The sequence below is a fragment of the Ricinus communis genome, chromosome 3 (assembly GCF_019578655.1).
Source record: "Ricinus communis isolate WT05 ecotype wild-type chromosome 3, ASM1957865v1, whole genome shotgun sequence".
Classification (NCBI taxonomy): Eukaryota; Viridiplantae; Streptophyta; class Magnoliopsida; order Malpighiales; family Euphorbiaceae; genus Ricinus; species Ricinus communis.
This window is the reverse complement of record NC_063258.1, coordinates 25,446,772-25,465,669: the sequence shown is the minus strand read 5'-3', so window position 1 is coordinate 25,465,669 and position 18,898 is coordinate 25,446,772. Positions and strand designations below refer to the sequence as shown.

General features: G+C 30.4%; 1 protein-coding gene across 1 annotated transcript; it reads left to right on the top strand.

The window, feature by feature from the left end:
- Positions 1–8,005: 8,005 nt before the first annotated feature.
- Positions 8,006–15,947, top strand: LOC8263864 (synaptotagmin-5). Its single transcript, XM_015726363.3, has 13 exons — positions 8,006–8,604; positions 8,701–8,805; positions 8,913–8,963; positions 9,145–9,265; positions 9,669–9,790; positions 10,770–10,871; positions 11,160–11,234; positions 12,372–12,451; positions 12,785–12,935; positions 13,015–13,245; positions 14,010–14,306; positions 14,978–15,091; positions 15,476–15,947. Exons 1-13 carry the CDS (start codon positions 8,500–8,502, stop codon positions 15,620–15,622), a joined length of 1,701 nt encoding a protein of 566 aa, XP_015581849.1. The 5' UTR covers positions 8,006–8,499; the 3' UTR covers positions 15,623–15,947.
- The last annotated feature ends 2,951 nt before the right edge of the window (positions 15,948–18,898 follow it).

The window sequence follows — 18,898 nt, the reverse complement described above, 5'->3', positions numbered from 1 at the left end:
ATAAATAAAAATAAAAACCATAAAATACTATTAATTTTCTAAATTAAGTATTTTTAAATATATATATATATATATTCAAATTGCGGAACAGAATTACTCACATCATCATTCTGTTTTTATTGGCGGAAGAAGACTGACTGCTATTTAATTAGAAATTTCATGAATATCCAATGGCTATGATATATTAATACTGCTTCAGCCCCACATGCATGAGTTGGCTTTGAACTCTGTTTTATGCGTATTATTTTAAAATTAAATTCATGATCCAAGCACGTGCTGCTATCCGCTCCATTGCTGTTGTGTGCTAATTTTCGACCATTCTCTTTTTTTTTTTTTTTTTCTTTTTACTTTTATGTATAGTTTGAAGCTGAAATAAATAGAAAAAACTTATTATTTCTTAAATTTTTAATTTTATTTTATTAAATTTTAAAATTTTATTTATTTTATCTATATATTTTTTATTTGATTAAAAAAAATTTATACATCTTCTCAAAAAGATTGGTTCTTTATTGTATTGAGTTATTTTATTTTTATTTTTCTTTCATTAAAGATTATTAGACTTTCAATAAAAACATAAAAATTATAAAAATTAAAATATTTTAAAAAATAAAACATATGGTCCCACCTGACAAAGGAATTTGATAATTTCCCAAAAGATAATTTATCAGTGAAACAAATTCAACAGTTCCTTGGAATCCTAAACTATGTTCGAGAAGCCATTCCACACCTGTATAGTTACACGTGCCATCTCTCAAAGATACTCATTAATAATTATTTACACTGTGATAATTTTTATAAAAAATTTAATCTAGGAATAAATAATTTTTAAAAAAATCTTTAATTAAGAATAAACGGTTAAAATATTTTAAAATTTGAAAATAATAGATAGTTTTGAACAACCTCTCAACCTAAAGATGTTGTTGCTTTGGTTACCCATACTACAAAAGAAAAAGAACAATCTGAAAAACAAACCTAACCTTCCAATAGTAGGAAACTTCATGCAATAAATGATTTTACATGGAAGCCAAATGAAAGATTAGTAGGTGCAGCTTCCCCATATCTATTACTCCTTCTTCCTATCCAAATTATCCACTACTAACTATTTGAGGCTTTCATTGCTTCTCATTTTATCTCATTTTATTTTTGCCAATTGCGAAGGTTCCCTGTCTATACGCCCATCACTTTCATCAACAGCTTCTTCTTTACTTTACGTAAATGGAGCTTAAGTTTATTAGTTTTGAGTTATCTACATAAATTGTGATACTTGATTGTATTTTAAAAGAATTTAGGAGCTTTTAATTTTATAATTGAGTTTGAGTCTGATATTATTTTTAATATTATCTCGATATGTAATTTTAATTATATATGTAAATAGTGAGAGAAAAGAGAAAGAAAGAAAAATCTATTTGTTGAGAATGAGATGAAAGTTTGGAGAGGATTCCAACAAATAGAAGAAAAGAAGCGAAAGAAGGAAAAGGGAAAAAGAAAATGACTTGTGCTAATCAAAGCTTCGTGTCGTATTTGATTTTGTTTTCATTTTCATGCATTTATTTCTTTTTCTGTTTAATTTTGGACGTTTAAAATGCAATTTATTCCATTGATTTTGTTGACTTGTTTGTGTATCTGAAAATGGTGGGATTATCTGAGAAATTAAAATGATTCTTTTCTTTGATAATGATGTCAGTATGAAATAAAAACCGGGTAACTAATAATAAAAGAGAAGAAGCCATTAATCAGCATCAATAAACATATTATTAATTTATAATTAAATATTATTATTATTTATTTCAAAAAGATTAAAAAGCTCAGGCTTAAAATCTTGACCATTACACTAAACTAAGTATACAAATGCAAGTCAATTAAAAGTATGTTTAATATAATATATATACATATATATATAATAGCGCTTTAAAAATATGTTTTATATATATAATATGGTATAAATATTTATATTTTATTTAAGTTTATTTATATATTTTCAGATAATATTAATTAAAAGAGAGAAATAGTTAAAAATAAAAACAAGTAAGAATTACTCCACGGCACTGAAGGTGGGAAGTATAATTCATGTATTAGTTATTTATTAAACTTAGCAAGTGGCCTTTCACAGCATCATCATGCTCAATAGAGGTGCGCTCATTTTTCTATAATAAAATACTGTGATAAAACATTTGATCTCTAATACAGCCATATTAAGGTGCACGACCATGGCTACTGAATGCTGAGGCACCCACCCGCGCCGATCCAATACCGGATCAGAACACAATCATTGATGCAAGACTCGGCAACGGCTCAGATACGTCAACGCCGCAATATCCATTCGTTGAACGACAGATCCAATATCTTATCCAAATTATATTATAGTCCCTAAATTTCGAATCCAGTTGGGAACTGCGACTGCACTGATTATTATCTTTATTTTCTGCACTAATTATTTTGAGAAATTTATTTATAATTTTTAAATGTTGAATAACCTGGCTTTTACTTCTTTAATAATGAAATAAATTTTTATAAAATTCCGACACTTATTTTAAAAGTAATTTTGGCATATAAAAATATTTATAAATTAGCCTAAACTCCATGCATGATTGCAGTTGGTCCATTTTAAATAAGCTTGCTGACATGCTTGGTTGGCCTTTTTAGCTGCTAATGGTTCTTCATATTTTAAACTGATTTTGCATAAGTGGTCCTCTAATAGAGTTACAGGGCCAGTTGGTGGCAGTGGTGATCCAAAACATTGTTATTGTCAACATAAACTATGATTATTTTGTATAAATTAATTAAGGGGTAATCTGCATGGTCCCCTACTGCTTTTGCATTACCCAAGTTAACAAAACTGAGTACAGTATTAATATTGGGCTTTGAGTTAATATATAGTGGGATTAGTTGAAGGATGGAATCAAGAGCAATTAAATTAGTGGAGATAATTGTGCAGCTTTCAGTGAGATTTTGAATCTTTTTGGAAGTAACCAAAGTTGTCAAAACCCATTTCTATGCCCACTCTTTCATTTTAGTTGCTCTTATTAGACAACAATTTTTTTAACATTAAAGGAGATAAGCAATACTTAGAATAACCGCCGGATTTTTAGTTTGATGGTCAAACATTAAGTGTTGAGGATTGAGATTATTACAATATTGAATTAATTTGATTAACCGATAGTTAAATTAATGAGAGAATATAAAACTTAATTAATAAATTTGAATTTAGAGTCGATCAATACCAAAATAACTATAAATAACTAGTTATTTAGTTAGATTTTTATTCTTATAAATTATTTATATTTTTAATTTTTTTGCGATATTAGATATCTAATAGGGTCTCGAATTCGAAACTTTCATTCTTCAAAATGTGATAGTTTATTTTTCAATTTATAAAATAATTTTCTCATTTATTCTAACTTAACACACTAACAAGTTAACTTTATCTATTATTAAAAAAATCAACTCAAATATTTTTTTTATGAAAAAATAAAAAAAATTCGTGATTTAATTATTTATTATGTAAGTATCATATTGACGAATTAATAATTTTATAGCAATACTTGTACTAATAGAGTTTTCCATTAATTTATTAGAGATATATGTAATTAATATTTAAAATATGATTTAAGTGATAATAGTATTTATTATTGAGAGTAAGAGATTTGAGATTCAAGTCTTCTCATATGTATAGGTAGATTTTTACTTTTTCTAACAAGAGTAAAATAATGACTATTCATGTCATGTATGTATGGTTCGTCGACTTTTTAATATATATATATATATATATAAAATTAAAATTTAAGAAAAATCAAATATAAATGCTTTCTTTTGAAACTTTTCATATTTTTAATATAATAACGATTAGTTGCATAATCAAATGTTAGAAATTGTCCTAACTTTCATTCATATTTTCAATAGAGAAATTCATTATTTTTAGCATAATAAGTTGCATAATAAAACTCATTATTATTATTCTTTTATTTTTAATATTGTAATAACAAATTAAAATTAGTTAATATAATATGAAAGTTTAATAATGAAATTATTTTAATAATGATATAATTCTATGAGGGGCTGTCATGTCCAATTTGGTTTACCAACATATGCAATCACATCAATAATCTTTATGACACAAAAGGAAAATTACTTTAAACCCTCACTAAAAAATATCTCACTTTTATATAAATCTACAGCGAAAATACCTCTCAAACTTTTATTTTGAAATTAAATGACTCAAATTTTAATTATTTTAATAAATAAAATTATAATTTATATTTAAAAATTAAATAAATTTAAAATTTTGATTAAATTTGATGAGATTAATGACAACAATATTAACATAGTGGCAATAATTTTAAATTTTAAATTTTTAATAAAATATTAAATGATTTTTGATATATAAAAACTAAAGTTTTGAATATTAAAAATGAGAATTTGTTCAAATTTTATTTATTTAACTAATTTAAATAAAAAATATGATAGACATGTTCATAATTTTTTTAAATTTAAATCTATTTAATATTAAAATAGTAGTCTTGAGTTATTTGTTAAAATAATTAAATTTAGATTTATTTAAACTTAAAGTAAAAATTTAGAGTGCTATTTGACCCTTTATCCAATCTTTATCTCTCTTCTTCACCATCTAATCTCTCACAATTTTGTTTTTTTCTCCATTTTATCTTCTTCAAATAATTGATTCTATCATTACAAATGTGCTGCTAGATTCCTCCAGCATCACAATTATCTCTAACCTTCTTAGTCTTAGCAGAAACCAGCTTAGATTTCAAGCAAATCCAAAATAAAATTATACATTTTGAAATTTAAATATTAAAAGGAGATTGATGCAACTTGTCAAGTGGGACTTGGGGAACCATTGTTTCTTTTTAAGCTTTTCTTTTGCATAAAGAAGGGGAAAGGTCTGTGCTTTAGAGAAGAGAAAGGGAATTTACAATGACATTATTGCAATTAATTCAGGTCTTTCAATTAATATTCTGTTTTTATTTAAAATATAAAAGGGAAGAAGATTAGAAGTAGAAATAAATTATATAAATAGGTCCACTACAAATTAAATAATCTATGTTGCAATTTTAAAATTTATCAATTCAATTCCATATACAATAACTGTGTATGCTAGAAATTATTGGTTTGTCTATTCTCCTCCCTATTCAGTAAAACTAGTTACTGTCTTCTAAGAAAAAAGCTAGTTACTGACTTCCCAGTCATTTTCTTGTTTCTTTGATAGAGAAAGAGAGGGATTATAAAGGATAGGAATTAAGAGAGTAGGATTCATAGAATTTCTTTTATTTATTTATTTATGAAGATATGTGGCTACAAATTAATAGAAAAGGATAAAACCTATACTTTCAAATAGACAGGGGGGTCATTGTGCAAATAACAAATAGGTCATAAATTATTATTATTTTAGCTCATAAGTCTTTAAAAACATTTAATTTTTCTTTTTACATAATATTGATATTCTGAAAATGAAAACAAACATATGGAAAAGGTCATAATTGTTAGATTGGGTCACTTCTGAGGACCTTATTGAATCATGTTAAATATGGTGGTACTGCTTGGAGACTGCATTGGGTATTATGAACATATGAAAGTATTATCAAAATAATAAAAATGGCTAAGTTTTTGGTGCTTCTCCCTTCTATCATATTTCATGAGAGGGACTGTCATTGCATTAAATTTTTAATCTTTAACATGGCAAGAGCAACAATCCACTTAGGTGACCTTTAGTCCATGAAAAATGATGTGAAATTGGATTCTAATTTGTCCATCGGAATTTAAATTTTGTGATGAACATTGAGAACTAAGTTCTGAATATGGAAGCCAAACACCATGCGTATGTCTTAGAAGTGTCCCTAAAATGGGGCTAAGTTGTAGGGATTACTCATCTGTAATCCGATTTAAACGGGCAGAAAATTCTTGCTTTTCTACTCGTGATTGAGCGGAAATGGATTTAAGTTATTTTGCCCTATTCCCATTTTATGACCAGCTCCGAACTATAATTAAAATATTTATATATATAATTTATAAAATATAAGTAAATAAATATAATTTCTTAAAAATAAATTAAAATTATAATTCAATAATAGTTAAAAAATATTAAATAAGTATATTTAAAAAAGTAATAAAAATATATATTTTAATATAAAAACATATAAAATAAATATAATAGGTAGTGCTTGAGTCCTTCCAATTCTATTTTAAAATTTATTTTTTCTCATACCCGTCTCAGTCCTTGCAGGATGGAATGGAGAAGGCCAAATCCGCTCTTTTTCTTTTATTTTCTTTGGTTGCACAGCATATCAGGACAATTGATGCAGCAGTACTTGATACCTTAATGCATGTGCAGAGCCACTCACATGTATGTGAGTACAGGCTTGGGCCCAAAGATAGCTCTGGCCTGGTTCAGGTCGACAACACCTCTTCGGCCCTTCACTTTTAAATCACTCTAATAAAACTCAACTCAACTCTAGTACTTTACAGAGGAAATTCCACCGAATTATTCGAATTTATTTTTTAAATAATTAATAAAAATAATTATATTTTTTATTTTTTAGCCCTTTTAAATATAACCAATAATATTTCTTTTTTATTTTACATATTTAGTTTCTAATATTTAACAAATATTTAACGTTCATTATGTTTTATAATATATACCATTTATTGTTAAATATTTTTTGAATTATATTTATTATATTATATTATATTTTTTAAATTTTAGATATATATTTAACACTTATTATTTATTAAATGAATATATTTTTGCTGTTGAACTTCTTTCAAATTTGCATTATGCTCATTTGAAAAAAATATGAAATACCTAATATAATAATGCATAGTATTTTTTTTATTAAATATATACTTTTCACTATTACTATTAATTTTTTATTTTATAAGTATATTTATTTATATTTATAACTTTTTAAAATACTTTTAAAAAATAGTTTAAGTACAATAAATTTCTATTATATATATATATATATATATATTTTAATATATATGTAAATTTATAGTGTCTTTTTCAATTTTATCACATTTTTTCTCCAGCAGATATAATAATCTTAATACTTCTTTTAAATTTTTAAATCAACAAAATAACACCTAGAGTTTTTTTATTTTAAATTTGTTCGTACTCTTTCTTTACTTGTCCCTTTTATTCTTACTTATTGGATTGTTGTTGATATTTTCTAGTTATACGGTTGTTCAACAATATTAATTATCCTGACAATCATAAATAATTTTTGTCCTGAATCATATTTGAAATTCCAAAAAAGACCCTTAATCCTTTGTCATGATATTATTTGTAGTAAGCTCCATCCAGCATACTTGCTACTCTATGCACACAATTTCTACCCACCAATCTTTTATTTCACAAAGAAACAAAAAAAAAAAAAAGAAAAAAAAAAGAAAGCCCTGGTGCTTAAGTATTCTCTAATGCTGTCCTGTCTCCAATCGTTTATTCTTGACCTTCAACTAGGGTTATATGATTAAGCTGAGGACCGTTACAGCAACGCCCTCCGTTCACCGGAGACTTAATCGTTGGCTTCAGATCACCAGTTTCTACAAAAAAATAAAATATATTTTATAGTAAATTTTATTAAAAAATAAACAAATTTGAACTCAACTCCATTATAAATATAAAGTTATTCCCAAAAGAAATTATAAATGTTAAATATGACCAAATTCTGTTTTTTAAGAAAGAAAAACATAAGAATATTTTTAAATTACTATTAGCTTGTGTAAATCCTATGTTAATTATTATAATACTCAAATTCAATTAGCTATTAGATGTGAAAGCTTCAAACTGAGCTCAATTAAATTAATGGCGAGGTAACATCAAGTTCTTTTTATTTATTTTTTTAAAGGTCGGATCTGGAGTAGAATACAGGAAGGTACGACTCATTTATACTCGGATCCTTGTTCATTTTTTTAATGAATTTTTAAATTGTCTTTTTTTTTTTCCAGACTTTTGGAAGACAAAAAAAAAAAGACATTGTTAAGCAGTTAAAAAACTTATGATAAGTGAACTAGCATTTGGTAATGACGCAGAGGTGTCCAAAAATTACGAGGAAATCACACTCTAAAACAGGCATTTGCCATCTAATCAGTGGAAGCAAAGAAAAATAAAAGGAGCATGCCCGAAAAACACCAAAAAGGAAGGAACTTTCATAGTTTATGGTCGGCTTTCGTGTCGGCAAATGGCCTTTCACTTACTTTCTTGCAATACCCGAAATCCCTTTTTACCCGATGTGTCCGCCTTGTATCTTTGATTCCAACGAAACCCCTCCACTTGATTTTTCTTAGACTTTTAGACCACTTGATCATCACTGTTTAAGCAAAAGCTCTATATTTCTTTTAGCCTAAAAAAAAGAAAAAAATCAATACAAGAAACGCAACCTTTCTTCTTCTTTCAATCTTATAGTTCCCGTTTCTTAAAAAAAAAAAAGAATCTTGTAGTTTCTTTCTTACTGGCCTTCTCTCTTTTAGACGCAGTTAAAAGAAATGTCGTTCTTCTTTGGGTTAGTTATTGGTCTTGCTGTTGGACTTGCCATTGTTGTTGGTTTTGTAAAGTCAGAGAATGCAAGATCCAAGCGTCGTTCTGAGCTTGTCAGTAATGTCTATTTAATTTTTAACCTTAAAGCTGTTTTCTTGGTTAATTAATTTCCATTTTTTTTTTAAAATTTTCTGTTTTGGTGGTTTCAGGCAAGAACTGTAGCTGCTTTTGCAAGGATGACTGTGGAGGATTCACGAAAGATATTGCCTTCTGAGTTTTACCCTTCCTGGGTTGTTTTCTCTCAGCGCCAGAAGTTATGTTCTCCACTTCTCCACTTACTCTTTTTTCCTTTCTCTATGTGTATCAGGGTTGATTGTTGAAGTGGCTGATTTGCTTATGTTTCTCTTTTGTGTTTCTTCAGTTGACTTGGCTTAATCTTCATCTCACAAAGATCTGGCCTTATGTTAATGAGGTAATAGCTTTATGCATATGTGCCTTTCTGGGTTTTAATTATCAGTTAATGTAAAACGTGAGGATCAAGGGGATATGAAGTTACTTAGTTGGTAGCTTCGAAGGAAATGTCATGTTACTGGTTGTGTTGTTTGGATAGGATTTAAGAGTAATGAATGTGTCATAAAATTTTGATTGTGTAGGCAGCATCTGAGTTGATAAAGGCTTCAGTGGAGCCTGTTCTTGAGCAATATAGACCGATCATATTGTCATCTCTTAAGTTTTCCAAGCTTACTCTAGGAACTGTTGCACCACAATTTACAGGTTAGTTTTGCTTCTTTTGTATCAAATGGCATTGGATTGTAGTTTTTTAATCTATGCATTCAATTTGTTTGGAGTATTGAATTTAAATTGATCAGCATGCTCTATTAATTTTCTTGAGCAATTAGAAATGCATGTAGCAATATCAATTTAGATTCTTCTGGTCAAATGGTGTTAGCCCATATTAGCATGCTGAGCTTCTGTTAAAGACTTGTTTGCAGGGGATTTTTTCTTTATCCATAGTAGTTATAGCATTTATTAAAACCATACTTCACCTGGGGATTCTATTGTGATTATGCAAAATAGAATCTTTTCATATGATATATTGGTGTAAAATTTTTTGTAAACACCGTACAAACTGGTCATCCTTATTTGTAGGTTCTTACAAAGCTATCTTAATTTTTAGGAGTTTCCATTATTGAAGATGGAGGGAGTGGCATTACGATGGAGTTGGAAATGAACTGGGATGGAAATCCAAGTATTGTTCTTGATATTAAGACTAGACTTGGTGTTTCTTTGCCTGTGCAGGTAATTTTTGGATATTTGATGCCATTTTTCGAAAACAATTTTGTGAGATATCAACCATTTTGAAGGCAACATATTAAAGAATCTTCATCCTTACTTTTGACAATTTATCTCCGTCCGAATGCCTCTATAACACTGCCCCACCTACACTATTGAAACCACACAAAATTTGTAGCATTTTTTATGAGAATTTTGCAATCTTCATTTGATATTAGTACAAATCGTAATTTTTCCAAATTGTTAAAACCTGATGAGGTTGTTTTGATATTAATTAGAGTTTAGCCTTTAAAAGAAATGCAAAATTCTATATTGTTGTGTTTGTTGGGATTTTGTTCTTTACCCTTTTGGACAAAATGGCTCAGATGCATTTTTATTTAAGAGTATAAGAAGATGCTTGTCCATCCCTGGATACTTGATTTTTTCAGTTTTTGGGGTTTAGACCATGGATTGAAATCTGAATTATGGAAGATTTCTCCTCCTATAGAGTTTTTAGGCTTGGGAGCAGCATGTCTATAGATAACCTCCTGAAAATTGGGGGAATGATAGCTAATAAATAGCAAAGTGAAAGTGCTACAACACGGTCATGGGATTTGGCTTATTCAGTTATGGGGAATTCCTGGGTTGTTTTGGCTTTTCATTGAGGATTAGCTAGGCTTGGAGAGGTTTACATACTTCCACGAGAGGTAAAGATTCGATTATTGCCTCTCGCCTCTTCATATTGCATGAGGAAAAACAGAAATCTTGACATTTGAGGCAAGGAATTGTTTGTCACAGCGGAGAAAGATAAATGGCTTAATATTTTAAATTTGGTCTAGTGGACAGCAGCTTATGGATACATAGGTGTTTTTGGACCTACGAGAAACTTCTGTTTTATAAATGAGACTTTCATTTCTTTTTGTTAATGCCTCCTTTTGCCTTCTTATGAATATAGTCCCTTAGCATATTAAATGATGCTTTATTCTTTTACTCTGATTTTATGCAGGTGAAAAATATCGGATTTACTGGGGTTTTCAGGTTGATCTTTAAGCCACTAGTTAATGAGTTTCCTTGCTTTGGAGCTGTTTGTTTTTCTCTGCGACAGAAGGTGCAGCACACCTTCTGACTTTTAGAAGATTCTGATCTATGATTTAAGATATGTTCACACATGCACACACAAATCCGTGGGCACAACATCAAGAAGAGGATTTTGAAGTAACAAATATGGGTCATCAATCCACTTCCTCTCTCCCTCTCTCTCTCTCTCCCTCTCTCTCTCTCTCTCTCTCTCTCTCTCTCAAACACACATAATGTATGCACACACACACATGTCCATGCAGATACCCGTGGATGATGGACTCGTATTTGTGGTTGATTCTGGGTTTCTGACTTGCAGAAAAAGCTGGATTTTACACTTAAAGTTATTGGTGGTGACATATCAACAATTCCTGGAATTTATGATGCTATTGAGGTTTGTGAAATCTATTATTGCCTTCTCTAAAATCTCATATGATATGGATTATTGTTTCACTAAATCAACTAAATTGACTTCTTATTTGTCATTGTTACAGTAAACAAATTGAATATTTTCCCGTCCCTATGAAATTCAATTTTCAGTTTCACAGCCTTTCCCCTTAATCCTAAGCTGCTTTGCATCAAATCTAGATTGTGAAGTTTTAAGATTATTATACAGTGGTCTGGTAATATTCGCTTTGATTTCTAGATCCCAATCACTAAGTTTTTCCACTTCAGTCGAAATTTAATTATGGCACTAACTTCTTTCCCAACAAAAGGAAAACTATGGCCCTAACATGTGAATTTTACTAGGTCCTTTTACCTATAATTTGAGGTCCATGACTAGGAATCACTTGATAAGTTGAGCAAATTCAGAATTGCTTCGTTCCAGTATTCTGTGAGTTTAAGGCCATATTGCATTTAGTGGACAGATTGTATTCTTCTCTTTTTGTTGAATGTCACTGGTTCTTGAACTTAAAGTGGTTCCAAAAAATTGCTTGTGATTTGGAATGGGCTTTTTCTTTGCAGCATTCTGTGATTCATGTTGTATATCGGGTGGTAGCTTGAGTTAATGTATTGGCATTTTCTCCAAAAGGAATTACTCATCCACAAGAATGTGATGTTCAGATTTTCACTAAATTTGGTTCCAAGAGTGAATTGAATCATTGTAGATTATATGTAAGGGTCATGTCAGCGTTAAAAGGTTTTGGACCTTGGATGCTTTATCAGATAAACTGGAAATGAACTTGAATAGATTACTTCAATTTTATATTTTATCAGATACACTGGAAAAATGAACTTGAATAGGTCAATTCAATTTAATGTGTAAGGTGTTGAAATTGCTTATTTTTGTATGTGCATATGAATGGGTGCAACTATGCTCACTTGTATATTATGGTGATGATGAAGGATATATGTATACAATAGCCAGTGCCCTTGAGTTATTATCTTCGGATCAACCTCTTTCATGATCCATGGCCCCAGTGTGTCACTTGGTTGCATTTATATATATAAGACAATCTGCTAGTTCCAGTTTTCTGATGTCTGTGATTTATGCTCCAAGTTAAATAAAATGACATTTTTACCTACACAGGGGACAATAAGGGATGCTATTGAAGACTCTATCACCTGGCCTGTTCGGAAAGTTATTCCAATTTTGCCTGGGGATTATAGGTAGGCCAGTATTTTGTTTTATTATTTTAATTTTTATAACTGTTTTCCCTTTTGTACACTATTGTTGATAAAAAAGAAGGGTATTGCCGGTCATGCCACTATTGTAGACAGCCATATGAATGCCTCTGAATAGTCATTCTCATGTTGAGAGGTTAATAGACTACAATTCTCTCTGAGTGGCTTGATTGAGCAGTTCAGAGAAGTGTTGGTAGTTCTTTCTTCTTTAATCAATCAGGGATAGTTGTGAACGTCTTCTATTGATGGTTGCTTATTTGTTTCTGCAATCTTTGTTTGTAACCGTTCTTGGAAATATCAAATAAATATTGTTTTCAGTGATCTGGAGTTGAAGCCTGTTGGGATGTTGGAAGTGAAGCTTGTGCAAGCAAAGGAGTTGACAAACAAAGACATCATTGGGAAATCGGATCCCTATGCTGAACTATACATACGTCCTATACGTGACAGAATAAAAACGAGTAAAACAATCGTAAGATATTCTAGTATACACTATCTGTTCTTGTTTTACTCAACTTTATTGAAGTAATTTCTTGTTCTTTATCTTGCAGAACAATGATCTTAATCCAATATGGAATGAACACTTCGAATTTATTGTTGAAGATGCATCCACTCAGCACTTGGTGGTAAAGATCTTTGACGATGAAGGGCTGCAGTCGTCTGAGCTCATTGGATGTGCTCAAGTGCAACTATGTGAGCTTCAGCCTGGTAAAGTGAAAGATGTATGGTTGAAGCTGGTTAAAGATTTAGAGGTCCAAAGGGATAATAGAAACCGGGGGCAGGTGAGGATGTTAACTTCTTAGAAACATATTAATTTAATTTAATTCAGGAGTTGTCATTCTTACTTACTATGACTAAGAATCTTTTGGTTTTCCTTTTCTCCATCTTCATTGTTATTTTTGTGAACTTCAGCTAATTGAATATTACTATAGCTGGGTTTGGAAGCTTGCACTGCCTGAATCAATTGGCTTTAGGAAGTATCATATATCGAGCTGGCCATGGGCACTTCATGATGCCACTGGCTAAATGAGACTTATTAATTTCCCTGTTTTTGGTTCAAAAAGTTCTAATTTATTTTGATTGGGCATGGTCTAAGATGGTATCATTGGGGGATCTTTTATTTCGTAAAATGTGTTTAGGGATAGTTGCTTCAGTTATCTCTGTGATTATTTTCCAAGTTGAAGGAAAATTTGATTTTTCATATATCATTTCAAGGAAAGGAATTCACTTACATATATACAAAATTATAAACAAGCAGACATCGAGAATATTTGCTGACATTTGAGAGACCAGTTGTGTGTTCACCCACTGATTTACTCTGCAAAAACTTGATTTCTAAACTTGTGGAGGTTTAGTTGGTTGGATACTTATTTTAATTTTAAACTGTTGATGAGAGATGCTAATATGAGAACTCATGACTAACTTTTTGCTGCTTTATATCAACTCAAATCATTTCTTTGCAACTGCAAGTTGCAGCAAGAAAAAGTCTTCTATTCATTGTATGCCAAATATTTTATGCGTGTCGCAATTTTTTTTATAATAACAGGTTCACTTGGAGCTTTTATACTGTCCATTTGGTATGGAGAATGGCTTTAAAAACCCTTTTGCTCCCACCTTTTCAATGACATCATTGGAGAAGGTTCTAAAAGGTGGTGTTGATGGAATGGAAATCACTGAAAATGGACAAGCGGGCACACAGAGGAGAAGGGACGTCATTGTTAGAGGAGTTCTTTCTGTAACTGTGATATCTGCTGAAGATTTACCTGTTGTAGATTTGATGGGCAAGGCCGATCCCTATGTTGTTCTAACAATGAAGAAATCAGAGACAAGGAACAAAACCAGGGTAAGTGATGCAGTTAAGGAAAATCTAGGAGTTATATTGATTTGAAGCTTAAATTTAATACATGAGAATTTTCTTCCAATTCCTGTTTATGTGACTCTTGTTACCTCTTATTACAGAAATATGATATTTTGCTACCTAAAATTCAGGAAGTTTCTCACTTAGGATCTGTTGATCAATTGATTTGTGACAATACAAGGAGAGAAATAGACCTTCCCTTTCTTAACCACCACGTTCCTTCCCAATGGTTGGAACCTTGGATGCGCAAGTTGAAATACCTAATCTAAATACAACGTCCCCTTCGGAATATTGTTAAGAAATTCATTTGCTTCCTCTTTCAGTTAATACTAAGAGTTCTGGTTTTGTTAAGGGGTTTTATAGTTTTGAAATAGTCGACTCAAATTCCAAAGAGTTGCATTCATCTTTCTTTTGTCTTTTGTTTAAATGATATGTCTTGGGTATCTTCAATGTCTTATTCTCATTTCCTTAAGAATCTCATTTTTGTTTCAAGTTTTTGCCATTATTTTTGCCGATCTGAGTGTTGTATAGGGCACTCATCTATAAGGAGGTTTCATGTGGTTGTTCGTGCTCACCTTGGGTTGTTGTGTGCTCATTTGTGTAGTATGATTTTCTCTAGTTATAGTGACGGTTCATTTGTAAATCTTCATATTCAGGTTGTGAATGACAGCTTGAACCCTGTCTGGAATCAAACTTTTGACTTTGTTGTTGAAGATGGATTGCATGATATGCTAATTCTTGAAGTTTGGGACCATGATACATTTGGCAAGGTAAAAAATTAAAAAACTATTTGCCAGCATTATCTAGTCTATTTATGTTGATATTTTGTTTTTGGATATCGAGTAATATAGTATCACAGGCTGTCTTGCTTGCATTATACTAAGTCTAGCACTCTAGTTCGATCAAAGGTATCTACGTTGGGACTTGGGAGTAGAGCATTTGCAGGACTAAAATGCTTTTCTGGCCTTGCTCTAGAATCGACTCGATTCCTAATAAACTGGGGAGGACACCTACATGCGGACTGTTATCTCCATTTATTCTCTGATTAAGACCAAATGTTTTCTTCTGTCAGGATGCTTTTGTGCGTGGTTCTGTTGTCCTTTGAACTGATAGTATATCCTGTTTAAAATAGTCTGAACTTTAAATTCTCGCAGGACTACATGGGAAGATGCATCATGACATTGACAAGGGTCATTTTGGAAGGGGAATACAAAGACAAGTTTCCGATTGATGGTGCTAAATCTGGAACATTATATGTGAACCTCAAGTGGATGCCACAACCTATCTATCGTGATTCCTAGGCGAACCTGGCAGCAGAAAATGGCGGAACTCAGCCTGCAGAGGCTCATATTCTACTCATGCAATAGATGCATGCAGAGAAACAATACTGACCTTGCATATTTAGATGTCAATAATTTTTGCCCTATGTATATGTGAGAGTGGACACTGTTAGTGTATATAACTACTTTTGCAAAAATAGGCAAGGTTTAAGGCGAAGTATTAAAGAGAACACATCATTCTTATATGTGGGCGGAAAATAGAGGGGAAATGCTGTTGGGGACTATCTGATTTTTGTACATCCAGATTTTGAAATACTAAGAAATGTCAACCAACATATTTCTATTCTTTCGACTATTTTTCTTTTTCGGTTCTGTACCTTTTTCACTTCCTTTGCAAGCATTATAGTTTTTTTGTTGATGCTTTTGCAAGCATATGATAATAGTAATGTTAATAAAGGAGGAGATAACAGTGAAAGAAATATTGTGGATGCTGGGGATGATAGTCATGTTAATAAAGGAGATCTGTAGATGCTCATAACAAAAGCTTTTTGCTTTAGAAGCCGGTGATATCCTACAATAGAATTTCTATAAAATAATAATCTTGGAATCATAAAAAAATTATTATCTTATAGAGATTATTATTTTAGAAAATAGTTAATGTTTATATATTTTTTTTATTAAATTTATATAAAATTAATGAAGGAATTAAAGAATTTAGAAATAATTTTTGATATTCTAGATGTCTATTGTGTCAGAGCTAATTTTGGGAATGATGTGGTTTAAAATGCAATGCATGCATGTATGTATAATAGAATATGAAGTGTTTCAAGTGCACAATAAAATATTTATAAATAGAAATATGCACTTTAATTTCAAATATAAAAATTTATATATATCTTCTTCTCCATGGCTTCTCATTTGAAAAGTGTAAAAAAATCTATACTAACATATGAAATGTGAAAAAGCATTATGTGAGTATAAAAATGAGCATCTCTCTCTAAGGAACAATATCAAATACTCTCAAAAGGTTAGCATAATATTTATAAAAAAAGATAACAAATAGCAATATTAAAAGGCACAAATTAGCCAGTTATCCTAAATTAGAAAAGGTATTGTATGAGTGGTTTCTCCAATATCAAGAGAAAGTGAACATGACCGGAGAAATGATTCAAGCTAAAACAAAGGAGTTTCTATAGAAAATGTATGGTGATGGAGATTCAGACTTTAACTTCTCAGTGGTTGGCTAGAGCGGTTCAAGGCGAGACATGGAATTAAGTTTTATAAAAAATTTGGTGAAAGTGGTTCAGTTATCATAGAGAATATTGAAAATGCTTTACCTGAAATTCAAGCTAAATTGGACAAGTTTCATTGGAATGATATTTATAATATGGATGAAGGATGATTATTTTATCGTTTGTAAGCTGATCATTCACTAGCTAAAAAGCAATTAGAAAGACAAAAAAAGGACAAATAAAGACTTACTGTTGCCGTTTGTTGCAATGGGAATGTTCAGATAAAGTATCTATATGGATTATTGGTAAATTTGCTAATCCCAGATGCTTTAAAGATGTAAATATTGGCAGTTTTAATTGTCATTATCGAGCCAACAAGAAAGCATGAGTGACTGGATTACTTTTTCAAAAATTTATTCGTTGGTTTCACAATAGAATGACCGATAGAAAAGTGCTGCTTATTGTAGATAATTGCCCATCCCATCACAAGGTTATTGAAGGCTTGAGAAATGTTGAATTATTCTTTTTGCCTCCAAATACAACATCAAAAATCCAACCATGTGATGCTGAAATTATTCGAACACTTAAGGTTTATTATCGGCGCCGTTTTATTCTAGCATTTTGGAAGGCTATGAAATGAAAGCAATAAATTCTGAAAAAATTAATGTGCTAGATGCTATCAATTTTATTAATGCTGCTTGGAATATTGATGTGAAGATAACAACTATTGCAAATTGTTTCAGATATTACAAAATTTGATCCAAAAAAGGTATGCCTCTGGAACAAGAAATTGGTGACGTTGAAGGGATTCATGGATTTGAAGAAGTTATTTCTAATCTATACTATAGAAATGCCATAAACATTGAGCAAATTTTGAATTATCCTAATGAAAATGAAGCTTTAATGGAATCATCAACATATGAAGAAATTATTGAAGGAGTAATAGATGTGCCAGCTAATGACGATCAAGATCCAGATGATAGTGATGTTTTACCACATGTTTATCTAAAAGAAGCTTTTCTTGCTGTAGAAATCTTGAAAAATTACTTGTTTCAATATGAAAAGAATATACAAGATGTGGTCTACGCTTTGCAAAATATTAAAAATGAAATTGAATTTAGTTCACTTGTAAAGTAGAAACAACTGACTATAGATACATATTTTAAAAAAGAATAAAATTTAAAAATAGAAATTATCTAAAAAGTACTTTATTTTATAAATTTACACAGGATATTTAATTTTTATATCTATTTAATGAATTATTATTTTATATTTTCAATGGGCCTTAAAGGAATTTTTTAAAAATTATTATCTCATAAATTTAATGAAATTATTATTTTATCCTATTGGACCAAGTCGGAACTAGAAAAAATTATTATTTAGTCGAGGTTATTAATTTATCGAATATTAATTTATCGAGGTTCTATTGTACCAAGATGCTAACGAAGTAGACTCTATGCATGCTCATTATGAAAAATTCTTTTTCACTTTAGAAGCAGTGGATTACAGTAATTAGGTGTCTATCAGAATGCTAATGAAGTAGATTATGGCCAGTTTTTCTGCTTTGAAAGCAGTTGATGATAGTAATGTTGGTAATATTATCCTGACAAATGATGACTACAAGGAGTTGTTTGCTTTAAGAGCAGTGGATGATGATACACTAATGTCGAGAAATTGGTATTTGATGAGTTTGAAGAAGTATGCAGAGGGGATTCATCAATGTTTGATCGGATGTAGTAATTAAATTAAACAAATGGTATTGTTACTGGAGAAGAGAGAATATCAGATTCCGGTAACCACCAACACAATGTTTTGACAGGAATTTTGCAAGCCACATAACTGTATTTGTGAACGTGACTGAGATAGCTAATAGATGGGTTTCATATTTGCATTCCCTTATATGACCCATAATTATTATTATTATTGGCAGAAGAGTTTATTCCTAACAGTTAAAACAAATTTATTCACAATCTCTTTTCAATTCAAGAACAGTTCCTTGCTCCACAATATGGAACTTACGGCTGGCCTTTAGAAGGTATTTTTACTTTGCTGAAGGATCCATTAC